This window comes from Sus scrofa, chromosome 4, assembly GCF_054392235.1.
Source record: "Sus scrofa isolate SSC_HxYL_T2T_F1_AM1 chromosome 4, Sscrofa_HxYL_maternal_Yorkshire_Landrace_v2.0, whole genome shotgun sequence".
Classification (NCBI taxonomy): domain Eukaryota; kingdom Metazoa; phylum Chordata; class Mammalia; order Artiodactyla; family Suidae; genus Sus; species Sus scrofa.
The window spans coordinates 19,317,331-19,343,280 of NC_139386.1; the positions used below are offsets into that span (position 1 = coordinate 19,317,331).

At 36.0% G+C, this 25,950-nt stretch overlaps 1 protein-coding gene across 28 annotated transcripts in view; it reads left to right on the forward strand.

The window, feature by feature from the left end:
- Positions 1–25,950, forward strand: part of TAF2 (TATA-box binding protein associated factor 2) — a 113,498-nt gene that overhangs the window by 44,718 nt on the left and 42,830 nt on the right. For 26 of the 28 annotated variants that reach the window (XM_085021801.1, XM_085021783.1, XM_085021788.1 and 23 more), the window contains 8 exons: positions 1,862–2,114; positions 3,802–3,942; positions 6,324–6,434; positions 7,375–7,568; positions 8,657–8,796; positions 11,541–11,610; positions 16,194–16,303; positions 25,470–25,699. In XM_085021801.1, coding sequence (XP_084877927.1) covers positions 1,862–2,114; positions 3,802–3,942; positions 6,324–6,434; positions 7,375–7,568; positions 8,657–8,796; positions 11,541–11,610; positions 16,194–16,303; positions 25,470–25,699 — 1,249 coding nt within the window. Of the gene's footprint in view, positions 1–1,861; positions 2,115–3,801; positions 3,943–6,323; positions 6,435–7,374; positions 7,941–8,656; positions 8,797–9,292; positions 9,778–11,540; positions 11,611–16,193; positions 16,304–25,469; positions 25,709–25,950 lie in introns of those variants that run through there. The other 2 variants (XM_085021784.1, XR_014843436.1) reach the window with 2 other exon arrangements.

Sequence of the window (25,950 nt, forward strand, 5' to 3'; positions counted from 1 at the left end):
TTTTTCTTATTTGTTTGTGTATCAGTTGTAGATTTTTGTTTTGCAGTTATTCTGAAGTTTTGATATGAGTCTATATATATATATGTATGAGATTGTTTTAAGTTGTTGGTCTCTTAATTGAAGGTACATCGCCAGTGTCCTGCATCTGTACCCACCTCTTCTCATGATTTCTGACTTTGGTGGCATAATTGTGCATGGATGATTTCATATCTTTACTGTATATATCCCTTTACTAGTAAACCTTGTCATTTGTGGTATTTTTGTTTCCTGTTGCTGCCTTTTCTTTTCTGCCTAGAGACGTTCCTTTAGTATTTGTTGTAAAACTGGTTTAGTGTTGCTTAATTCTCTTAGCTTTTGCTTATCTGTGAAGGTTTTGATTTCTCCTTCAAATCTGAATGAGAGCCTTGCTGGGTAGAGTAATCTTGGTTGAAGGTTTTTTCCTTTCATCACATTAAGTATATCATGCCACTCCCTTCTGGCCTGCAGAGTTTCTGCTGAAAAATCTGCCAACAGCCTTATCCAGGTTCCCGTGTATGTTATTTGTTTCTTTTCCCTCGCTGCTTTCAATATTTTCTCTTTGTCTTTAATTTTGGTCCGTTTGATTAATATGTGTCTTGGGGTATTCTTCTTTGGGTTTATTTTATATGGTACTTGTTGCGCTTCCTGGATTTGAGTGAGTGGTTCCTTTTGCATGTTAGGGAAGTTTTTGGCTATTATCTCTTGGAATATTTTTTTCTGTCCCTTTCTCTATCTCTCCTCCTTCTGGCACCCCTATAATATGGATGTTGGTGCATTTAACGTTGTCCCAGAGTTCCCTGGGACTCTCTTCATTTGTTTTCAATCTCTTTTCTCTTTTCTGTTCTGCATCCGTAATTTCTACTAATCTGTCCTCCACCTCACTTATTTGTTCTGCCTCCTGTATTCTGCTGTTGGCCGCTTCTAGTGAATTTTTTATTTCAGTTATTGTATTTTGCATCTCTTCTTGTTTAAGTTTTGTATCTTGTATCTCTTTTGGTCAGTGTTTCCTGTGAGTTATCCATCTTTACCTCCAGTTTATTTCCAATGTCTTACATCATCTTCAGCATCAACAGTCTAAAGTCTTTTTCCTGGAGGCTGAGCTTCTCCTGATCACTTAGCTGTTTTTCTGTGGTGTTTTCTTTCTCTCTCATCTGAGTTATAGTTCTCTGTCTTTTCATTTTTATAGGTTTTTGGTGTGGTGACCTTTTTTCAGATGGTAGAGTTGTAGTCTCTCTTACTTCTGGTGTCTGCCTTCTTTGTGGCTGAAGTTGGTATGGGGGATTGCTGTGGCTTCCTGATGGGAGGGACTGATTTCTGCCCTCAGAACTTTATTTTTGATAAAGGTGATCATGAGTCTGGTATTTTAAAAAAAGGTAAAAGTTAGCTAAACAAATTCATTTAGTAATTCATAAGAAATGAATTTGTTTCTTAGTCACAGATTGATTTCTAATAAGGGTGGCATTGATAACCTTTTTCAGTCATTAGGCTTTAGGAAGTAAATTGAAGAAATTTGGTTCCTTTTTCCCTTTTCATATCATATAATCACTAATTAAAATACTCAAATTAATATTTTTAAGTGGAATTTTTTTTGTGACAACTACCTCCTTATCCTTGGAGTTCTTTTCAGGAAGATTGGTGTAGTTTAGACATTGTGAGAAACTTGAAATACATACCAAACATAAAATGAGAAGGTTGTCAGTGTGATTTAAAAGTAATGAATAAACAAAACTACAGGCAATCTTGAATCTTCATGGAGAAAACAATATTGTTAAATGCTCTGTTTTTATTTTATAAATTCATGAAATTAAAAAATTAAAGAAAATAAAGTTATCTTTTCTTTCAGTGCTGATTCTCCTTTGCTGTGGATAAGGATAGACCCAGACATGTCAGTGTTGAGGAAAGTAGAATTTGAGCAAGCTGACTTTATGTGGCAGTATCAGCTCCGCTATGAGAGGGATGTTGTTGCACAGCAAGAGTCCATTTTAGCTTTGGAAAAGTTTCCTACTCCAGCATCTCGACTTGCCCTCACTGACATATTAGAACAAGAGCAGTGTTTCTACCGAGTGAGAATGTCAGCTTGCTTCTGCCTTGCAAAGGTGAGATATGCACAGTAGAAAGAAAATAAGATGGCTACTGCATATTTTTAAAAAAGGAAAAAAACCTTTGAAGATGAATTAAAGACGAATCCACCGTAGTCTTGAATTTTACTTTGTGGTTGGTCTCAAAAGCTTTTGCCAAATACTTTTATCAAGACTGATTTGAAAGAAACATGTTTTGACTTGAAATAGTATGGTAAAATTTTATAATTGTCAAACTGAAAGTCGGACTTTAACACCAAAGAGAATTTTCTCCATTTTATTGAATTGCCAACCAAATCATTACAAGAAATAATGTAAGAAATTCCTTGGTTTGAGTGATGTTTTACATTATAGTACATGAAATCAGTTCATCGTAATTATTCCACTATGGTGGTGATTTCATGTTGGTTTGGGCCTAGTAATCGATATTAGGGATTTGTGATTGAAAGTGATAGGTTCTATAATTTAACATGGTAGAAAAGTAATTTATTAAGAAAACTAAATATTTTTGTTCAGATGCAAACAAAACAAAACTGAAGGTAGAACAAATGAAAGCCAGAAAACGCAGAGAGAAATTTGGCCAGAAATATTGGGCTCCAGGTATTTAAAAAGCAGCTTGATAATAGGTTCATTCCCATATAGTGGCTCTCTTGCGTTCCTCACTGCTAAGTCCACCTGTCCAACATTTCAACGGATTATAATAGTTTAGATTTGGTTTTATCTGTAATGATAACGCGTGCGTAGTTGGATTCCTGCATCAACTCAGATAGAGTGAGAACTCGGGGAACTCCCTTATTTTTCAGTTAAGGTAGATTTAAAAGCCTTATTTAGAATCCGCGGAAGTTCCCGTCATAGCTTAGTGGTAACAAACCTGACTAGGATCCAGGAGGACGTGGCTTCGATCCCTGGCCTCGCTCAAAGGGTTAAGGATCCAAGGATCCGGCATTGCCATGATCTCTGGGGTAGGTTGCAGATGCAGCTTGGATCCAGTATTGCTGCAGCTGTGGTGTAGGCCGGTGGCTACAGCTCAAATTTGACCCTATCCTGGGAACTTCCATATGCCATGATACAGCCCTAAAAAGACCAAAAAATAAATAAAATCCATGGTGTTGTTTCTATCTGATAAGTTCAAAATGTTAGAAGTACGTCTGCCTAAATAGACAAACTTACTCAAAATAGAAGACTTACAAGTATATTTTCTTAAAACATAAAAGAAATGTTCCAGTTTAAAAGTTAATTTGTAGAAAATAGTTCCAAGCATACCTAAGAATTTGAGAGGGGTGAAGAGTTTATATATCATCTTAGAAATGATAGAGGAAGCTAACATGTATTAATTTTAAAATTTTATTTATTTATTTATTTATTTGCGTCTTAGGGCCACAACCACTGCATATGGAAGTTCCCAGGCCAGGGGTTGAATCCAAGCCACAGCTGCTGGCAGCGGGTTCTGAGCTGCATATGCGACTTACACCACATCTGATGGGAGTGCCTGGTCCCTGACCCACTGAGCAAGGCTAGAGATCCAACCAGTATCCGCATGGATACTAGTCAGATTTGTTTCTACTTTGCCACAATGGGAACTCCGCATATGTTAAATTGAAAAGTGAAACCAGTTGTATTGATACCTTTTAGAAAGCTGTTTTATTTATTTAAACATATATTTGGCAGGGTAGTGGAAATTGTTTCATTTTCTAATTATTTACAGATTGCAAATTCAATGGTGAGCACGTGGACAGGACCTCCAGCCATGAAGTCACTCTTTACTAGAATGTTTTGTTGTAAAACTTGTCCAAACATTGTGAAAACAAACAACTTCATGAGCTTTCAAAGTTACTTTCTACAGAAGGTACAGTTTACCTTTCAGTTTTCTTATGATCGTTTTATGCCAGTTATCTGTATATCTGTTTAACTTGCGGACTCTTCAAATAATATGTCTATTTACTTTCTTATAAATGATTTTGTCTTTGTTCTCTTTTTGGTTCTAAAATGTTTTCCAGAGTTTTGTTTGTTCATTGATTTTATGAACTGTGTGCAAGTAACTCACTGTCCACATTGATACTAAAGTAAATAGAAAATAATTTGACTTTTTGGTTGGTTGTATGAGGACAGACTGCCTTCTGATGGCATCCTTGTAAAATGTGGACAGCATTTCTGAGTCAGAGACAATACAGCACACAGCTCTAGTTTCTGTCCTAGCTCTGCTACTCACTAGCAGTTTGCAAGAGGACCACTTTCTTAATCCTCTAAGCCTTGTTTTACTCAGTTGTAAAATTCATCTTTTTTGAAGTTAAAATATCAAGCATGTGAAGTGTTTTTACACTATATAAACTTTTTTTTTTATATATATATAAATGGTAATTTAGAAAGTGGTGTGATGGAGCTAGTGTTTTAGGACGGGATGTAGGAATGACAGGGTGGTCAGTGTTGGGGTAATTTGGAAATCATTTGTAAAATATTTTAAGTAATTTGATAATAATGAAGGCAGAAATTATGTTAACTGTATTGAACTAGAAGGAGTAAAATTGACGTAGAATAAAACTAACGTGAAGCATGTTCTTTCATTTTGGTGTTGAGGAATATGAGGAAGGGGACTTGTTGAGGATACAGCAAGGCTGAGAAAAGAACATTTTAGGTTTATTTTGTTTTTATATAGAGTGAGATAAAACTTGAGGCATGTTTGGCACAGAGAAAGGAGCAAGTGGAGGAGAGATGAAATATTCAGGTGGGAGCAAGTAAATATAAAAAATGATAAGATAGAGCAAATTCTCAAGTTAGTAGTGGGTGGGGCACAGCTGGGAAGTTAATTTTAGAAATGATAAGAACATTCCTTTTTCTGAAGCAGATGAAAGCACATTAAAAGTAAATGAAATGGTAGATGTTGAAGGGGGGATGTGAAGCAAGGTGAGATTTGTATGTGTTGGAAGGAAAAGTGAAAGGATTACCCAGCAACATTGAGCCACATACTTAGGGTCAAAGTCATAACGTCTTTATAGTGAGTTTCATCAGCAGAGCAGATTCAGGAGATTCAGGTTGGAGGAAAGCCAGTATAGGTGTGATCAAAGAAGTCTATTAATTTATTGTCTGGAAGTAAGTTAGCTTCTGTTTCTACTGAATGTCCCCTTTATTATGCCATTGTGCTTCTGTATATCTTAGATCACTGTTCAGATTGGGAGTTGTGACCCATTAGCGAGCATAGATGATACTTTGTGCGCACACATGCTAAATAAGGATGTAACTGTATTTCTTACTGTGGGTTGCAGTCCAAAAAACTGGGAAAGCAATGCTTTTTGACCAGTTCTTCTTTATCCATACTTCTAGTGGCAGAAAAAAGAGAGAGATAATTGCTTAAATCAAATCTAAGTCCTGTTTCTATGGAAAAGTGCCTTTCCTTCAGCTCTTACAGCATTGATACTGACTGTTGTAACACTGAGCATTGCTTCTGGTCCTTCAGGCAAAGAAAGGAGCCATGCTGTTCTTTGTCTCATAGTTCAGATGGTGGTTATTTTGAATCAGAAGAGGGAATTGTCCACATCTCGTCTGTGTACTGGGGACTGTGATGTCTTTTTGTCTGTATTCCTGCCTTGAGCTTGAATAGCTATGTTTTATTGGTAGAGTTTACCACTGTGTGAGTCAGGCGTCTTCCTCCTTGGAAGAGTTGCCTATGAAAATTTGGAAGGGAGAAAGTTAGACTGGATTTCAGATAATTTACCATTTTTCTTTAGGCTGAGAATAGGGTGGTACTGGAGAACTGGAGAATCAGTGTCTTCTCAGACTGATGACTGAACTCTACTGTTTGCCACATGCCTCCAGTCACTTTATCTTATAATCTTGAAAATTGTTGTGAGGAAACTAGACTCTTGCTCAGTAAGCAACTAGCTAAAGTAATTCATCTCAATAGGTGGTGAAGGATAAGTTGAATAGTGGTCTGTCTAATGTGAAAGCCCATTCTTTTTGCCTGTAAAACACAGGACTAAATTTACCTGACATAAACCTCTTCTGACAAAGGGACTGAAGAGTGCACCTACTTATGCAACTCTTCCATTGGTTTCCTACGCAGCTTTTTTGTTAGAATGTTTGACACGTGTTCCCAGTGGGAGGGGGTGGCATTTGGGAGTGGGTGGTGCTTAGACTCCATCCAGATACCTATGTCAGCCCCACAGTAACCCGTTTTCAACATATACTTCATTGAATTGTAGTAACGAAAATTTAAAAAAATTTTTTTTGTAGACTATGCCAGTTGCCATGGCTTTATTAAGAGATGTCCATAACCTTTGCCCCAAAGAAGTCTTAACATTTATTTTAGACTTAATCAAGTACAACGACAACAGAAAAAATAAGGTAAGATATCTTAATATTATAAAACTTGCTAGTGATTTATTTATTTATTTATTTTGCTTTTTAGTGCCATACATACGGAGGTTCCCAGGCCTACACCACAGCCATAGCAGTGTCAGTTCTGAGGTGCATCTGCAACCTACAGCACAGCTCACAGCAACACCAGATCCTTAACCTACTGAGCAAGGCCAGGGATCGAAAACACAACCTCATGGTTCCTAGTCAAAGTTGTTTCCGCTGCACCATGACAGGAACTCCCTAGTGATATTTTTAAAGAAATATTTAGACTGTGAAATCATTCTTTGAGTCAGTGGTACTTGAAATTTCTAGAGATATAAACATAAGCGTGATTTATTATAAAAACCAGTAGATGAAAATCAAGATTAGTTGGTTTTTATTTTATTTATTTGTTTATTTTTGCTTTTTAGGGCCACACCCACAGCATGTGGAGATTCCCAGGTTAGGGGTCAAATTGGAGCTACAGCTGCCAGCCTACACCACAGCCATAGCAACACAGGATCTGAGCCACGTCTGTGACCTACACCACAGCTCATAGCAACGCTAGATCCTTAACCCACTGAGCGAGGCCAGGGATTGAACCTGCAACCTTATGGTTCCTAGTCGGATTCATTTCTGCAGCATTAGGACGGGTACTCCAAGATTAGTTGGTTTTTAAATGTTCTGCATACCCGTTATAATGAGATGGTAGAACATCAAATTTTGGAAACTCAGCTAAAATTTGTTTTGCTGAAGTCTGAGAGCCCAATTTTACTTTTATTCCTTTTTTCTTTTGTCAGGTGACCAGAAAACAGTTCCTCTTGGGACAACTTACTCATTGATGAATTTGACTTTTTTATTTTTTTTACCACATTATATGTGTTTTATTCATTTATTTAGTAAATAGTTAATTTGTGGTCTTCTCATAATTGTTTTTTTGGCTTAGTTTTCAGATAACTATTACCGTGCAGAAATGATTGATGCCCTTGCCAACTCTGTTACGCCTGCAGTCAGTGTGAATAATGAAGTTCGAACTTTGGACAACTTAAATCCAGATGTGCGACTCATTCTTGAAGAAATCACCAGGTTTTTGAATATGGAGAAACTTCTTCCAAGTTATAGACACACCATCACTGTCAGGTATGATGATTCTTTACAGTTTTTTTAAAAGTTATTTTCATAATTATATGAGAAATTTGTTTTCATAGAAAATTGGGAAATAAAGTCAAAGAAGATTAAATCCTGTATGTTTCTACTGTCCATGGATAAATGATTGCTATTTTGGAGAATGGCCTAAATTTTTTCCTGATTACTATATAAATTTTTAATTATTTGACATATAGATACAGTCTTTGTATTCTGTTTATATCATAAACACTTTCTCATGTCATCAGAAATTCTTCATAAGCATTATATTTGATGTCTGCATAATCTTTTTTTTTTTTTTTTTTGTCTTTTGTTGTTGTTGTTGCTATTTCTTGGGCCGCTCCCGCGGCATATGGAGGTTCCCAGGCTAGGGGTTGAATCGGAGCTGTAGCCACCGGCCTACGCCAGAGCCACAGCAACGCGGGATCCGAGCCGCATCTGCAACCTACACCACAGCTCAGGGCAACGCCGGATCGTTAACCCACTGAGCAAGGGCAGGGACCGAACCCGCAACCTCATGGTTCCTAGTCGGATTCGTTAACCACTGCGCCACGACGGGAACTCCGATGTCTGCATAATCTTTTATCCATTGGATATAGTTTAAGCATCCCTGTATTTTAGATTCCTTTAAAGACGTTTTGCTTTTCTCAACTTCTTTGTTTATGGCTGTCAACAAGTTCTTCCCATTTCATTAGGAATTTGCTGAAAAAAAGTTGACTTACTGATTCAAACATTATGAACAGTTTAAACTTTCGTATATATTAGTGAATAAATTATATACATAGTACTAAAACTTGTGGAGAAAATACTTTGTTATGTTTTATGCTAAATTTTTTGAAATGTATTCCTTTTATAACTATAATGATACCCGAAGTTGGATCTCCAAAGTTTTGAGATTTGTTTTCTTTTACTAGGGTTTTTTAATGGTCATTGATAAAATTGAATGTTAAAAAATTAAAAAACAGGTTCAAATTATATCAAATTTGCAGTTTACTGTTACAGATTAATTTCTAATGTTAGGAAACAAGTTTTTCCAATGTGAGGAATCAAAAATATTTAACTCTAAATAACTATTTTCCTAGTTGTTTGAGAGCCATACGAGTGCTTCAGAAAAATGGGCACGTGCCGAGCGATCCATCTCTTTTTAAATCTTATGCAGAATACGGCCATTTTGTGGACATAAGGATAGCAGCTTTGGAAGCAGTTGTTGATTATACTAAAGGTAAAGCTTTAGAAATATATGCTTATATCACTTTTAGGAAGAAATTTTTACCATTTACTATTTAGTTATTAGGGTTTTTATATTTATACAATTTAAATATTTTGACTTAAAATTCTTGACTGAGAATTTTTGGTAAACGTAGTTTCATGTAACAATTAGTAAATGAAGGAAAAGAATAGAATTATGGATAGATGTCTTTGTTTTTTCCATAAGTCAGTGTATCATTCTATATCTTTAACTACATGTTATTCTACGAAATAGATTTTTATTCATGAGGTCTTGCTGTTAGCACAGGGAACAATCACTTGTGAAGAACATGATGTAAGATAATAGGAGAAAACTCTGTGTGTGTGTGTGAGTGACTGAGTCAGTTTACTGTATAGCAGAAATCAACAGAGCATTGTAAATCAATTATACTTTAATAAAAAAAATTTTTTTTTTTTTTTGGTCTTTTTGCCTTTTTTAGGGCCATTCCGCAGCATGTGGAGGTTCCCAGGCTAGGGGTTGAATCGGAGCTGTAGCTGCTGGCCTACACCACAGCCACAGCAACTCGGGATTTGAGCCGTGTCTGCAACCTGCCCCACAGTTCAAGGCAACGCTGGATCCTTAACCCACTGAGCAAGGCCAGGGATTGAACCCTCAACCTCATGGTTGACCACTGAGCCACGACGGGAACTCCAATAAAAAATTTTTAATTAAAATTATAAAAAAAGAAATGAAAGATTTGGGGGAAATTTCTTATTATGTAAGAACTCAAGAAACATTTTTATCTGTCAGAAATTTTATCTGTGAAAATAGGGCAAGAGATATAAGTAGGAGCTTCAGAAGGGGGATTAGGCAAAAACTTTGTGAAGTTGAAAGAAGCATGAGACCAAAAAATGAATAAGAGAATATTACATATTCAAAACAGTTTCAGAAATACAGAGGAGAAAGGTAAAGAGAAAGAAAATGTTAAAAAAAAAAATGTCAGAGAGATTAGAACAGGAGGAAGAAAAGGAACAGTCTAAGAGACAATAGAATACTTTGACAGGGTATAAATGAGACTGACCTAAGTTAGAGTCTGATAAAATTTAAAATTTTAATGTTAACAGAAGAATTTAAAGAATATGAGAAACTAGTTGTTATACATGTAAAAGAATAATGTGGCTTGTTACTTCTTAAGAATAAGAGGAGGTCAAAAGATTGTGAACACAGGCTAACATAAAGTTGAGGGAAAATTGTGATTTAAGATTCCCTGCTTTGCCAAGTTGTTTCTCTTGTAGCCTTGAAAACTTAGAAATACATCTCTCCTGTGACATTGAAACAAAAAATTCCCGAAGATAATTTTCAGCTGACTTGGAGGTGAATCAAAAACAATAACTCAAGATTGATGAAATTGTGATATGAAAGACCCGGTGACAAGCAACTGTTTGTAAAATACAGAGCTAAGCTTAAATATATTAACGTGGTTGTAAACTTTAATGCAAATTTCAAAAAATAATTCTTTAAAAGTACTGCAAATACAAGAAATATGTAGATTAATCTAATCTAAAAGTCTGGATTATACTAAAATATGGGAAGAATAAAGAAGTTAAAGTATGATAGCAGTTCCTGTTGTGGCTCAGCAGGTTAAGAACCCAACATGGTGTCCATGAGGATGCAGGTTCAATCCCTGGCCTTGCTGGGTGGGTTAAGGATCCGGTGTTGCTATGGCTGTCGTATAGACCTGCAGCTGCAGCTCTGATTTGACCCCTAGCCTGGGAACTTCCATGTGCAGCAGGAGTGGCCTTAAAAAAATAGTAAAGTATGATAAAATTCTCATCTTGACAGTGGAAGGAGACAAATGGGTAAGAAATTCTTTAGAAGATAACTGGTTAAGTTTTATATGTTAAGTAGAGGAAAATACTTCAAATCCTTATAATTTTTTATAAATTTCAATAAAATACTGCTTCTGGTAAGAAACGATTAAAAAGGTAAGAACAATATCGAGTGTATATTAAGTGTTGGCTCAAGTTCAGGAAGCAGTGTCATTTGTTCTTTTTGTTGAAGTTTAAAGTATTCCTTCTTTTAAAAAATGCTGGTGAAAATAGTGGGTTTTTTTCCATGTATTTCTTGGCAAGAAAAAAATGGAATCCTGTATCAGTTTCTAGTTTTATTTTGACATTTTACCAAATTATGAAATCTCAAATTCTTGAGCTGTACCAAATATGCCATTATTCCTAGCCAAGGAAATGAATGATGTTCACTGTCACATAAATTTGAAGATTTCATGAAATAGTGGTGCTCGAAATCAAATAGTGTTAAAATGAAAGAAATCACTTGCACAGTAAAAGTTTACTGTGCTGTATGACATATTGAGATGCCATTGAGTATCATACCTGTCTATAATTTGATGTCAGCATCCAGAAACACAATTTTTTTTAAACACGTTTTGTCCATTTAGAGTTAATCATCTCTAATTTAGGGATCTTAATAAATTTCAGTTTGTTTTATGTTGTATTTGCCTTTGATTTGAGCCTTAGTGGAAAATATGCTTTTGGTCCTGTTTTATGTTTGTTTATGTTTTGGCTACATATATAGCGCAGTACTTGCAAAATTTACCAAGTCATCTGTTGCTTCAAAAAATGTAAGAAATTGGCCTACAGCCTTGATGATTGGAAATCCGGTTAAGGCAGAGTCCTAAATATTAAGTGTAAACTCCTTGTTTGTCACTTGTTTAATTTGTTATAACTAACAACAAATGTATTTCCTCTTTTTATTTTTAGTGGACAGGAGTTATGAAGAACTGCAGTGGCTACTTAATATGATTCAAAATGACCCTGTACCCTATGTAAGGTTAGTTTTTTTGTTTTTGATTCTAAACATTTTAGTTTAGTAAGTTTTAAGTAATTTCAGAATCAAACAAGTCTTAGTTTTTGAAAATACAGGAATACGTTATTCTGCAATCCTGCATTTGTTCCTTTACTCAAATACATAGATACTTCACATATATGAATATATTAATTTTATAGCATGATTTTTAAATCATACTAATTTTGTATCGCACAGTAATATAAGTTTTAAAAAAGACAGAGACTGTCTCTTCTTGCCACTATAGGTCTCGCACATAGCATGATGCTTAGCATGTGGTTAAATACATGTTAAATAAGGGGTTGAATATAATCCCCCATCACATATGTGGTTAATTTATTCATATGTTAAACAGAAGTGATTTTATAATGACAGTTGTATGTAGAAAAGAACTTTAAGCTTTTTAGTTATTTTTAAATGTTCGAGAAAGTTAGTGTTTTATTTGAATTTGACACTTCAATAATAGTGTCATTGGCCTTGCTTGTATAGTCTTCTCTCAATAGGACATTTTCAGAGTGTAAATCAGTTCTTCATTAAGATATCTTAAGAACGTAAACTTGGAGTTCCCATTGTGATGCAGTGGAAAAGAATCCAACTAGGAGTTCCCGTCGTGGCGCAGTGGTTAAGAATCCAACTAGGAGTTCCCGTCGTGGCGCAGTGGTTAACGAATCCGACTAGGAACCATGAGGTTGCGGGTTCGGTCCCTGCCCTTGCTCAGTGGGTTAAGGATCCGGCGTTGCCGTGAGCTGTGGTGTAGGTTGCAGACGCGGCTCGGATCCCGCGTTGCTGTGGCTCTGGCGTAGGCCGGTGGCTACAGCTCCGATTCAACCCCTAGCCTGGGAACCTCCATATGCCGCGGGAGCGGCCCAAGAAATAGCAACAACAACAACAACAAAAGACAAAAAGACAAAAAAAAAAAAAGAAAAAAAGAAAAAAAAGAAAAAAAAGAATCCAACTAGTATCCATGAGGTTTCGGGCTTGATCCCTGGCCTCACTCAGTGGGTTAAGGATCGGGCATTGCTATGAGCTGTGGTGTAGGTTGCAGATGCAACTCAGGTATGGCGTGGCTGTGGCTGTGGTGTAGGCTGACAGCTGTAGCTGATTCGACCCCTAGCGTGGGAACTTCCATATGCCATAAATGCAGACCTGAAAAGCAGGGAAAAAAAAAAAAGAATGTAAACTAAGTAGTGTACTTTGGTTGATACATTAATTTTAAAACAAGTGAAATTTACATTTTTGAAAAATAGTTTCCTTTCAATGGGAATAACTTTCTTTCTTTTTTTTTTTTTTTTTTTTGTCTTTTTGCCATTTCTTGGGCTGCTTCCCATGGCATATGGAGGTTCCCAGGCTAGGGGTCCAGTCGGAGCTATAGCTGCCAGCCTACGCCAGAGCCACAGCAACATGCGATCCGAGCCATATCTGCAACCTACACCACACCTCACGGCAATGCCGGATCGTCAAGCCACTGAGCAAGGCCAGGGATCGAACCTGCAACCTCATGGTTCCTAGTCGGATTCGTTAACCACTGAGCCACGATGGGAGCTCCTCAATGGGAATAACTTTTTTAAAGGCTCACTGAGATTTAAAGAAATACGAACTTACATTAAGAAGAAAACTTAAATATAGTGTATAATTTTTTCAATCAGAAGCAATAATTCTTACTGTTTTAGATTATTCCTTTCCAGTGATTTCTATTCATGCATATACTTTTCACATTAAGAGGAAAAATTTAATTGTTATATTTACTTTAGATTGGGTAGGATTATTTTAAAAATGACATGGAATTATCATCTCATGTTGGAATCAAACATGCGTATGATCACAATGTATGATTTCCTCAAGGGACATATATCCTATGCTTTTTCTCCAGAGAGATTTTGAACATTTTTTTTTTTTAATTTGGATATGATGGTATTTCTTATAGTTAGTAATGGACCAGTAGGATTGAACTAGTACACCAAGAAAAGTGAGAAATTGTTTAGAGAGAAATGTGATGTTTTTGCTGCTGTGAACATAACAAATTTATTGCTTTCTCAGGGTTTGCTTCAGGTCTGTTTCATGTATCTGAAGCATATGCTTATTGTAAATTTTGATGTTTAATCTCTAAAAAATTACAAAATTCTCATTTTTTTTACCTTAAACTTTATCTTCTCTGAGTATTGCTTTGCATGTTTTGTTGACTATAAATACTTCTTTTTTTTTTCTTTGCTTTTTAGGGCCACACCCATTGCATATGGAAGTTCCCAGGCTAGGGGTCGAATCAGAGCTACAGCTTCCAGCCACAGCCACAGCCACTCCAGATCTGAGCCATATCTGAGACCTGTACCACAACCTCATGGCAATGCCAGATCCCTGACCCACTGAGCAAGGCCAGGATTCAAACCCACATCCTTATGGATCCTAGTGGGCTTTGTTAACCGCAGAGCCACAAAGGAAACTCCTAAATACTTCTTTTTAAAAGCCTTTCTTCCATCATCTAAACCTTAAAGAAAAACAAAACTTTTGAAAAAAGTTTAAACTTGGCTTAAATTGCTAAAAGTAATACATGTAGTTATCATTATTGCTCTTTTAGCTATAATTTCAGAGATATCCCCAGAGCACTCTTTACAGAATTCATTGGCATGGTTTTTATAAAGAGTATATAATGATCTGAGTAAATATTAGACAGTTTTATTAGTTGGGCCCTACCACTTTGGTATTGGGGGTAATTGGGAAAGCAGCTAAACAGAAACTTAACTTTTCTTCTTCATGCAAATTAAAAGTATAACAACATTAACATCTTCTAAAGAAAAATCGATCCATGTTTTAAAAGATGTTATTTACCTGTACTACCGATCTATGCTTACAAATAGATTTTGAAGTTCTTAAGGACAGAAATTGTGTTTACTCATAAAGATAGGAAAATATGGATATGAGATATCCATAAAGGTATGTATCCCCTTCCTCACTACCTATCTATAAATTGCATCTATAAGCACTGAGATTTCACTTTTTGTTTTCATAGCCTTTCAGGGGTCTTTCAGACATTTTTAAAATTTCAAATCACAGGGAGTTCCCGTTGAGCGGCTCAGCAGCAATGAATCTAACTAGTGCCCGTGAGGACACAGGTTTGATCCCTGGCCTCGCTCAGTAGGTTAAGGATCTGGTGTTGCTGTGAGCTACAGTGTAGTTCGCAGACGTGGCTTGGATCCAGCATTGCTGTGGCTATGGTATAGGCCGGCAGCTACAGCCCCGATTTGACCCCTAACCTGGAAACTTCCATATGCTGCAGGTGTGGCCCTAAAAAAAAAAAAATTTCAAATCACAAAAAGATGTTAACAATGAGAGTCCACAATCATGTTTTACAGACATGAAAATGAAGCTCAAAGTGGCTAAATGACTTAAACTACAACTTGACAGTTCGGTTTTCCTCCTGTCTTTTTCTCAAGTATAAATCCAATTTGATGTCCTACCATTGACAATTAAATGTAAAAATTTCCCAGGTTCACCTTTGTTAAGGTCTTACTAAGTACCTCAACAAATATTATAACCTAAGTTTCTTCTTGGTTATACCCAAGCCTTCCATAACTCTTAGTTCTTGAATTTCTCAGGCCTAGTCCTAGACCTGGCTTTTATCCTTCACTAAACGCTAGACCACTGCCATGGCTTCCTTGCTTCACCTTTTCCTTCTCTGTTCTCTTTTTATGGTGTTTCCGGCTCATAGCATCAGGCATTTTCTTTTCCAAATGTTGTTTTGGTCACATTTTCCTATTTTCCAGAAGACTCCATAGTGCAAGAGTAGCCTCACTATGGTAGAGGCTGCTTCAGGTAGCCTCTCACGTGAGATTAAAACCTCCAGTAGTGGAGTTTAACTGTTAACCTTCTATAAAGATATTTTTATTAATCGACTCTTCCAAACTTAAGCTTATTTTGAGGAAACTTTTTAGCAGTCTCCATATTTAAAATGTTTTTGCACATTTTTATGCTTTGTAGAGATACTGTAATGAAGTTGGTATTATCTCAAATATAGACTTCTTGGCTTACATGTGTTTTTTTTTTTTTTTTTTTTTTTGCCTCATTTTAAGATTTTTATATTTATTGACCAGTCTTTTTTGTAAACTTCTAAGAAGAGTACAGTGTTTTGGAAGTGGGACGGGAAAGGTTGGTTAGGAATGTATAGAGTCAGGTTTTAGAAGAGCTAATTTCACCAAAGCACTTTCATTCATTTATTTATTTATTTGGCTGCACCCACAACATGTGGAAGTCACCAAGCCACAGTAGCAACCTGGGCTGCTGCAGTGACATCACTGGATCCTTAATCCACTGCACCGCAAGAGAACTCCTGTTTTTTTTCTGTTTTTTTTGTTTTTTGCCAAGTAAAGCACATTTAGAGAGAACAAATCCACCAGAATTTTTTAGTGAAAAAGTAATAGTAAATATCTAGGATGCAACATAATGTCTTTTGAAATGAAACTAAACTTAAATACAAAACTAGATCAAAGAAGGGAGATGATAAAATAGGAAAGAGGGACTGGAGATAATTTTCAAATGTTTTTAATGGTTAGCAAAAATTTAATTTTGTTTTTCAGACATAAGATTCTAAACATGTTGACTAAGAACCCACCATTTACTAAAAATATGGAGTCTCCCTTATGCAATGAAGCTTTGGTAGATCAACTCTGGAAACTTATGAATTCCGGTAAGGCAGCAGTGGCTGTTAAAGTTTTTTTATTATTGTAATATTTTCATTTTAGTACTTAAAGAATTGTGGTTATTTTTTTTTTTTTGTCCTTTTTTTTTTTTAAGGAGAATACTTCTCAGACACACCTACCTTCACAGTGGTGGGGGTGGTACACATTTGCCCACAGAGTGATTGAAGAAACAAAAATATTAATGCATGTGAAAGGGTCTCAAATGTTTAAAGAGCTGTAAACATAAACTTGCAAATTATTATTGTAATTTTTATTTCAGAAGATTACACAGGGTTGAAAAATAAGTCTTCTCACCTCTTTTCCTTAGCCTCCTAGTGGCCTTTCCCAGAGGTAATCAGTTTTTTTTGTTGTTGTTGTTTTTCAATTTCTTATTTATCCTTTTAAGAGCAGTTCATATTGTTATTGTTCTGTACCTTCGAAATCATGGTATGTCATCACAGTTTTAACTTATGTTATTTGAATGAAATCGAGAGGTAGTTAGTGCTCCTAATAAGCACAAGCTCTGGAACCAGTTTGCTGAGGGTTAAGTGTGACTTGTCTAAGTCTATGGTTTTTCATTTCTAAAATGGAGATGGTGCTGATACTACTTCTGCAAACTGAAAAATAAATGAGTATTTGTGAAGCATGGTATCTTATTCATATTAAGTGCTCAAAAATGTTGTTATACTAATATAGTAATGATACCATTATACTTCTCTTATATGTGAGCTTTGCAGTTTTTTCTAATTGAATTATTGGTCTTTTTCTATTGGTTTATAAGTGTTGTATATATTTAAAGAAAATTTGCCTTCTATCTCTGATATGTTAAAATTGTAATACTGGTTTTGTTTTAAAATTCTTTCAAAAGCTAGGCTGAGAAGTGTTTTGCTTAAAGATGAATAGCTGTAGATAGACGGTGAGGGAGCAGTGGGTATTCATTTCTAACAAGATATGTCACTTTACCTTCTCTCTAGGTACTTGAAAATAACTTGCCCAGTCTATTTTACTAGTGATTGCTTCACTGTGAATCACAATTAAATACCAAGTTTTCATTCTTTTTCAAAACATTTTTAATTTACTAACATTGAGATGTTAAGTGGTTATATATCTTCTGTCCCTCACTTTCATAATCATAGTACAGTACCAAGTAAGGGCATCATATTGGATATTTCGTTGAAATTTAATAAAATTGAAAATAGAATGGCCCTTGTCCGCAAAATATTCAGAAGACAACATATAATCCAGTTTATATTGATATTGCCAAATTATTATTATCACGTTTTCCCTAATCCCTAGAAGAATGATCGTTGCTGTTTACATAACATTTTATATTTTCCTACTCTTGGTTACCTTAAAGGATGTTATGATTACTGTCATTTAGATCCAGAAGATGAGCATACAAGTTTGAGAACTTGTAAAGGCTCATCCAGTAGTTAAGATGTGGCTCCATGTTGAATATATTCTTAGTAAGAATGCATGGTTCCATGATTGTGATGGATTACAACTTTGAAGAAAGCAAAATGAAGTACAGTGAATTCTCATATCACCTTCTAGGAAAGATTTCATGGACAAGATGAATGGGACAGTCTCTATAAAACATTTAAAGCCCATTGGATACAAATTCAAGCTCTGATTGCTGTCAATTTGGTATTTAATTTTGATAGTCTTCAGTAAAGAGTACAGTTACTGCTTTAGTTTGGAGTTCTCTGTGCCAGTAATCTAAACAGATCAGTGAGGCTATAGTCAAACAATTTATTGCTCAGTTCTTCAGATTTATATGGAAACAATATGAACAATATGAACAATGGGAGTGGCACAAAATGATCGGGGGGGTTGGTATTGTTTTTCTTTTTACTGTTTTGGAGAATATTGGGCACTAGACAAGGAAGATTGATTAGAAAATTGCTCATTTCCCTTCCAGCCTGAGCCTCTAGGATACATGAATGAATCTGATCTAAGAAATTCTTTTAAAGTTTATTTCTTTTTCTTTTCTTTTCTTCTTAAATGATAAGTAATATCATGTTGCAGAGTTTTTCTGGACAAAAAGCAAAAAAAGAATATAATTCCATTGTATCCCCACTATTAAGGTATGAGTATATTTGGCTTTTGGGAAAAAAATGTGTGTGTATATACATAGTTGTAATGAAGTTTAAAATTGCATTTTATCATGAGAATTTTTCACATTCCTATATTGTCTTCTTAATAGTTACTGTATAAGAAATGGTAATGAGAACCCACTTGTAACAGAAGGAGCTAGAGCATCTTCAAAATTTCCTAAGTTCGGAGTTCCCGTCATGTCGCAGGGGAAACGAATCCGACTAGGAACTATGAGGTTGCAGAGTTGACCCTGGCCTTGCTCAGTGGGTTAAGGATTTGGTGTTGCCGTGATGTAGGTTGCAGATGTGGCTCGGATCCCCACTTGCTGTGTCTGTGGTGTAGGCTGGCAGCTGCAGCTCTGATTAAAACAAAACAAAACAAAACAAAAAACAAAAATTCCCTAAATTCTGCTGAAATCTTTCTGCCCCTTACTCCCTATTGGGGCTCTTGGGTTATCCTGTCACTTGATATAAGCATTATCTTGATTTACATATGGAGAACAAGTAAATTCTGGACAATAGGGATTTTGTGATATTCATTCGCTTATTTCTGTTTTATTCCAAGGTGGATTTGAGAGGTGTTGACTTTGCTTAATTATTAAATTTTTGAACTAATTTAAAGTATACGGAGTTGTGGCACTGCAGAAATGAATCTGACTAGGAACCATGAGGTTGCGGGTTCTATCCCTGGTCTCACACAGTGGGTTGAGGATCTGGCGTTGCCATATGCTGTGGTGTAGGTCGCATACGCAGCTCGGATATGGCATTGCTGTGGCTCTGGCGCAGGCCGGCAGCAACAGGTCCGATTCGACCCCTAGCCTGGGAACCTCCATGTGCCTCGGGTGTGGCCCTAAAAAGACAAAAGACAAAATAAAAATAAAAAAGTCTATGGGAGGGAGTATCATGGCAGTTAAGAAAGGATCATCTTATGAGATGGTCATCAGGTGCTTTTGAGGAATCAAAGTTTGTTTACTTAGCTGGGTTTGGAAACTTTTCAATAAGAGATTGTGGTAGGATGAGAACAGGATTTAGAAAATTGAAAGTTTGAGAGTAAGACAAATGGACTGAGAAATCATATTCATGCTTTTTAAAAATTGATAAATCATCAGTGAATATTAATGCTCTTTTTAGAAAGGTACTGGACAGATTTTAATGATTCTGTGCCAGAGGTAAGATTTCTAGATTTCTGCTTCCTGGGACTGCCTGATCTCTGCACTCTGCCTGGAGTGTGATAGTTCCACTTAGCATTGAGTTCTAGGCACTACTAAGATATCTTCTTAACAGTTTTTGCTTTGAAAATACAAATGGACACACACAAAGCTATATATATATATATGCTAAACCCATTCATTGGTTTAATTTTCCTGTATAACTTTTTCTCCCCACCATTTTGTTTTTAAAATTTTCAAAGCTTTAATTTTTTTAAGAAATAGTGCAATGAATAACTGTATACTCTCAGCTCCATTCACTAGTTGTTAACACTTTACTGTATTTACTTTCTCTCTTTTCACTCTTTTTTTCTGAATCATTTGAAAATCCATTGCATCATGATACTTGTCCCCAGATGTTCAGTATGTATTTCTAAGAATAAGGACATTGTCTTACATTTACACAATATTATTACACACTCCACCCCAATATATATTCCATATTCACATTTCCTCAGTTGTCCCCAAAAATGTCCTTATAGTTCCCATATAGTTTTTAAACTATTAATCCTCTACAGAAAGTAAAACAATTTTAGAGAGAAGCATCTTTCACATTATGTAGTCTTTGTCCCTCATTGCTTAAGAATCTTAAATAGGTTTACTTTCATTAAAAATATTACATTGTCAAGGGGACAATTCTGATTAAAGGTTTCAGGCATTAATTTATTCACTAATTATTTCTCCAGCACCTCCTCTTTTCCACTGTGGTATGGTTTGTGCGTACAAAGATGCCTTTTGTATTAACTTAGTATAATGGAAAGATAGGAACAGATAAATGATAGGAATAGGTAGTTCAAAATAAAGAGAAGAACAGAGTACTCTGGGAACCTGAAGAACAGAACCACGCCAGGAATGCCAGAATGTTATGTTCATGAGTGGTGACATTTGGGCTGATCCTTGAGGGATGGAAAAGAGGTTGCTACAGGAGAAAGGCATTTTAGGTAAGAGAATTATATGTAAAAACTTTGAGTTCTGCAAGGCTATTTGGAAAATAGTGTTATCTGGAAAGATAGATTAGGATCCAAAAGTGAAGGGCCCCAGGAATTTGTGTTTGACTGTGTGGACAATGAGGATCAGGTGGAGTTATGACCATTCTGACCTCTATTAGCTCTATGTATTTTTTTCTCCTACTGCAAGATGTTTCAACATTCAGAATATATGAGATCCTGTCTTTTATCATTTTAAGTAAAATACTGGATTATAGACCAGCATGACAGTAATTTTAAAAATACATATAATAAATAAGGAGTTCCCTGGTGGTTCAGCGGGTTAAGGATCCAGCTTTGTCACTGCTGTGGTGTGGGTCTAATCCCTGGCCTGGGCATTTCTGCATATCATGGGCATGGCCATAAAAATAAAATAAAGACAACAAAACAAAACAAAACCCCCAACTACAAAGAAACTTATTGGTGCTTTTTATTTTATTTAAAATATAAGTACTTTCTCTAGCCTTGCCTGCTTAACAACTATTTTTATTTCTTAAGATGATAGGGCTTCATTGAAGAGATACTGTATCATTGTGAAGGAAATTTTCGCCATTACTCCCAAGCTATTATTCATTGTTCGGCATGTTGTAAGAATGACATAAAAACATTTACGTGATTGTTCAGGGCATTGAACACTATTTATTTACATCATAAGTTTTAATGTTTAAAAGTTTACAGCTTCAGTCTAAGGGTTAGAATGAGAATCTATTTAAAATTCAGTTTGGTAGATTTTGCTAGATTTCAAAGTAAGAAAATAAACAATTTTGATACTAACATCAGAAGATTTTAAAGATCTGCCCCTCTTTTTTCTCTCTTTCCCTCAAACCCTTCCTGTTAGAAATAGGAATGGTGGAAGAAAAGAAAACATTTTCATTGACTGTAATTCATTTTCTGTAGGAAATTATATCTGTATACGCACACATGAATAGATAGGTAATTTGCTGTGTTTTTACTTTATTGTAAGATGGACAGGAAGATCCGGACAGAACTACCACATGGCAGTTGCATTTATTTAACCTAACTACAAATTTTTAAGCTTCTGTCTTTAATAAGGAGTGCTGGGTTTATTGAAAAATGGTGACTTTTAAAGTGAACTTTTCTTCTTAGCAGCTTTTTGGTTTGATCAGCTTTAATATAACACAGTTCAGAAAATGAGGAGGTGATTTTTTAAGGATTATATTTGTTATTTGGGGGCTTGTCTTAAGATACTTTCTGATTTGGGAGTTCCCGTCATGGCTCAGTGGTTAACGAATCTGACTAGGAGCCATGAGGTTGTGGGTTCGATCCCTGGCCTTGCCTAGTGGGTTAAGGTTCCAGCGTTTCCGTGACCTGTGGTGTAGGTTGCAGACTCGGCTTGGATCCCGTGTTGCTGTGGCTCTGGTGTAGGCCAGCAGCTATGGCTCCGATTCGACCCCTAGCCTGGGAACCTCCGTATGCCACAGGAGTGGCCCTAAAAAGGACAAAAAGACAAAAAAAAAAAAAAAAAAAAAACAAAAAACTTTCTGATTTGAATAGAAGACGTCACTACTAAATATTGTTTTACTGATTCAGGTAAAGCAGGGCTCATCCCAAAGCGTAACTGTTAATAAGAACAGAATGGATAGTACTTTTACAGGAGAGGAAAGAATAATGACTGTTTTTTTTCATATACATGAGAGCTCCTTGCCATTTGAGTGATCAGGTCAGGAGGGATAGCTAGATTAAAGATTGGTCTTCCTAATGCTATCACTGAGGGCAGAAATCATGAGCTCCTTCAGGGCCTCACTTTAATGGAATTGGCTGATTTGGAATTACGGGAATTTTAGGCCTGAGAGGATCTTACAAATTATCTAAGTTAATTGCTCTTGTCTTATGGCCCAGGCAGCTGACTTGCCCCAAATCACAGAGCTTACTGGTAAGTAAGCAAAAGTGCTAAACCACTTAATTACATTATGACAACCATTTAAAGATTTTATTCCATGATTTTGAAATAATATTGGAGTTCTCATTTTTTTTCTGTTTTGTAATTTTAACAGAACCACTGCTTATATATATATATTTTTGAGGGCTTATCAGCCTTAAATTTTATGAATTCTATAGTATTTACTATGATAGTTTTTTTAAGGAAAAAAACACCAAGAACTTGCTTTAGGAACAAAAGAATAATGCTCACTCTTCCATCCAAATTGAAAGTCTACCAAAACCTTTACAAATCCGTAACCAAAAGCCCACATAGAAATACAAAGTTAACAGAAACCATATTCTAGGGGTTCAAGTGCATTTAGCAACTTTCATTCACTGTACTGCCTAATCATCAGCTGACTTTCAAAACACAAGACAACACCCTGGCTCATCATCAGAATATACAGTTTCCATTTGCTCTTTACAATTAAAATGGTTTTTTTTTTTTTAAACTTTTAGTAATTCATACTCAGTTGCCTGACTCGTTTCAGTGTCATCTACCATAAAGATTCCAGGATCATTATTTGCAGAAGGCATCATTAAGCTGTACTCATCATCAAGGTTTAGTCTTCTTCCAGTGTAAGTGCACCCTAAAGTTCTAGTTTCTTTACTGACAAAGTGCCTGAGATTCACTATTCACTTATTTTTTTGCTGTACCCACAAATAGATAGGTACTAGGCTAGCTGCTCTGGCAGGATTCTCTCCCTTTCCTCAGAGGGTTGGTAGTAAAAAGCCCAGGAATGTGATGCCTGTCCTTTGCAGAACCTTTACTGATGTAAAATGTTTTGAGAAGAATAAGGAGTGCCTACAAATAAAATTAGGCTATGTCAGTCCATTAAAGGGTCCAGCTATGGATATTCCAGGGAAGGAAATGGAGTTCCAGTGTAAAATCCTTACTTTCACTCTTCTCATTTCCAGTTTATCTGTAGTTTGTATAAATGAAAACATCCTCCTCAGGAGCTTCTGCCTCTTTGTCTTCCTTCAAATCGTGTTAGGTATCTGTTACCTTATTACACAGTAGCAAAATTAAAGATGTCTCAAATAGAATTGATAATTGTTTCATGGCAATGTAGCATTCAAAGTGCCTGGAACAGTTTAATATATATTATGAACTCAGTAAAATTATAATTTCTCTCATGTGGATTTTCTTTATATATAATTAATATAATGTTCACTTATCTATTAAATTTCATCAAAATCACTACTTGATTAAAATGTGTTTACTTATTCTAATATTTATTGTTGTTTTTTTTTTTTTTTTTTTTTAGCTTTTCCAGGGCCGCACCCGTGGCACATGGAGGTTCCCAGGCTAGGGGTCTAATCGGAGCTGTGGCCGCCGGCCTACGCCACAGACACAGCAGCGCCAGATCCCAGTTACCAGATCCCAGCTACGTCTGTAACCTACACCACAGCTCACGGCAGCGCCGGATCTTTAACCCACTGAGCAAGGCCAGGGATCAAACTTGAAACCTCATGGCTCCTAGTCAGATTTGTTAACCACTGAGCCATGATGGGAACTCCTTATTTATTGTTGAAAAACACAAACCTTAATATTTATGCTGTTCAGAATTTGCTGTAGCAACTTCTCTTTGTTTCTCCTTTTTAAGCATTGTGGTACTCTTTTGGAACCACAGTTCTTGGCCAAAATGAAGTATTTATAAGGTTTATTTTATTATTATTTTTTTACCCAGAGGAAAATTTCTTCTTCTCACTTGTTTTAAATTCTCCAGGTCATTTTAAATTCTTCCCGGAAACCGTAGAAATTATCTAGGCCTTGGTGAAAATTTCATCTCAACAGGTCTATTTGATGGCAGTATCTACCTGGAAGTACTCCACTGGAGAAAGAAAAAAAAGAAAAAAAGTGAGCAAGGGCTCTGATGTCATTGTGCCCTGATTTGTCATTGCTGTGGGTTAGGTATAATCTGAGCCCAAAACCCTTATCTTGGAGATGAAAGCACTGAGACTCATCAGAGAAATTGGAAAGTCTTTCAACTACTTTACTTTAAACTGAATTTCTACAGAGTGGTCTTCTGATCAGTACATGTTTTATAACGTGTTGCCATCTCTGGGGTTTGCCTCTTCTTTTTTTTTTTTTTTTTTTGAACAAATACCTAATTAGAACAATACAGCAGAGTTCCTGTTGTGGCTCAGTGGTTATGAACCCAATTAGTATCCATGAAGATGTGGGTTCGATCTCTGTCCATTCAGTGAGTTGCCTGAGCTGCATCAGATCCCACGTGGAGTAGGTTGTAGCTGCAACTCCAGTTCAACCTGGGAACTTCCATAATGCTGTGGGTGTGTGGCCCTAAAAAGCAAAAACAAAATACGACAAATATGAAGATATTTAGAAAAATATTTTCCTCTTCTACAGTAAGTCCAAGTTTAGAATTGTTCTTTCAAGTAGTTGTAGGTTTTCTTACCATATTTAAAATCTGAAAGTATAAATTTGAGATTTAGAATTTCTTTCCAGTGGTAGTATTCATAAAGGCTCTTGGTGTGCCATCTTCCTGCAGGCTAATAAGGGGAAAATCAGACAGGATGAACAGGTAATGAATGAATAAGGAGTATAGTTAGCAAGGAGGAGGAATTAAAAGGAAAATTTAAAGCCGAAAAAAAAAATACTATTTTGGAATATTAGATTTATACTAGATGTCTAACTTTATTTTCTAAGAAGAATGAAGTAATAAACATTTTTCGGTTATAAATGCATTATTTCATTTGAATGTTTTTCTTTCTATAACAGTTTTTAAGTACCTGTGTTAAGATGAGACGTGTCTTTTAGGGTAGAGGGTTTGCTAGTGGCACCTAGGTCAACTGATAGTTCTTTTTAGGCATCATAATCGTTTCATCCTTTCTGCCATACAGGTTCTGGAGCAGTTAAAAATGCATGGATAAAGGTGTATATTGACATTATTATTATTATTATTATTATTTACTTCCTAGGTACTTCCCATGACTGGAGATTACGGTGTGGTGCTGTGGACTTGTACTTCACACTTTTTGGCCTCAGTAGACCTTCCTGCTTACCCTTGCCAGAACTCGGCTTGGTCCTTAATCTGAAAGAGAAAAAAGCTGTCTTGAATCCGACCATAATTCCAGAGGCCATAGCAGGCAACCAAGAGACTGCAGTTAATCCAAGCAGTCACGCGCAGCTAGTTGGATTTCAGAACCCTGTAAGAATCATATGTATTATAGCAGATGTAGTTTTATTATGTAGAGCTCTGATGAAGAGAATTGCTTTTTTTGAACTGGTAAATTTTAAAGCCACTAACAGCTTCTTACACCATTTAAAAAACCACTGGCAGACATTAGGTTAGTACTTCACAATTTGTAAAGTGCTGGTTACACCTATATAACTGCACACAACAAATGATGTGCTGCCTGTCCGTTTACTCCTTTTATGATCACATAATGATTTTTTGTA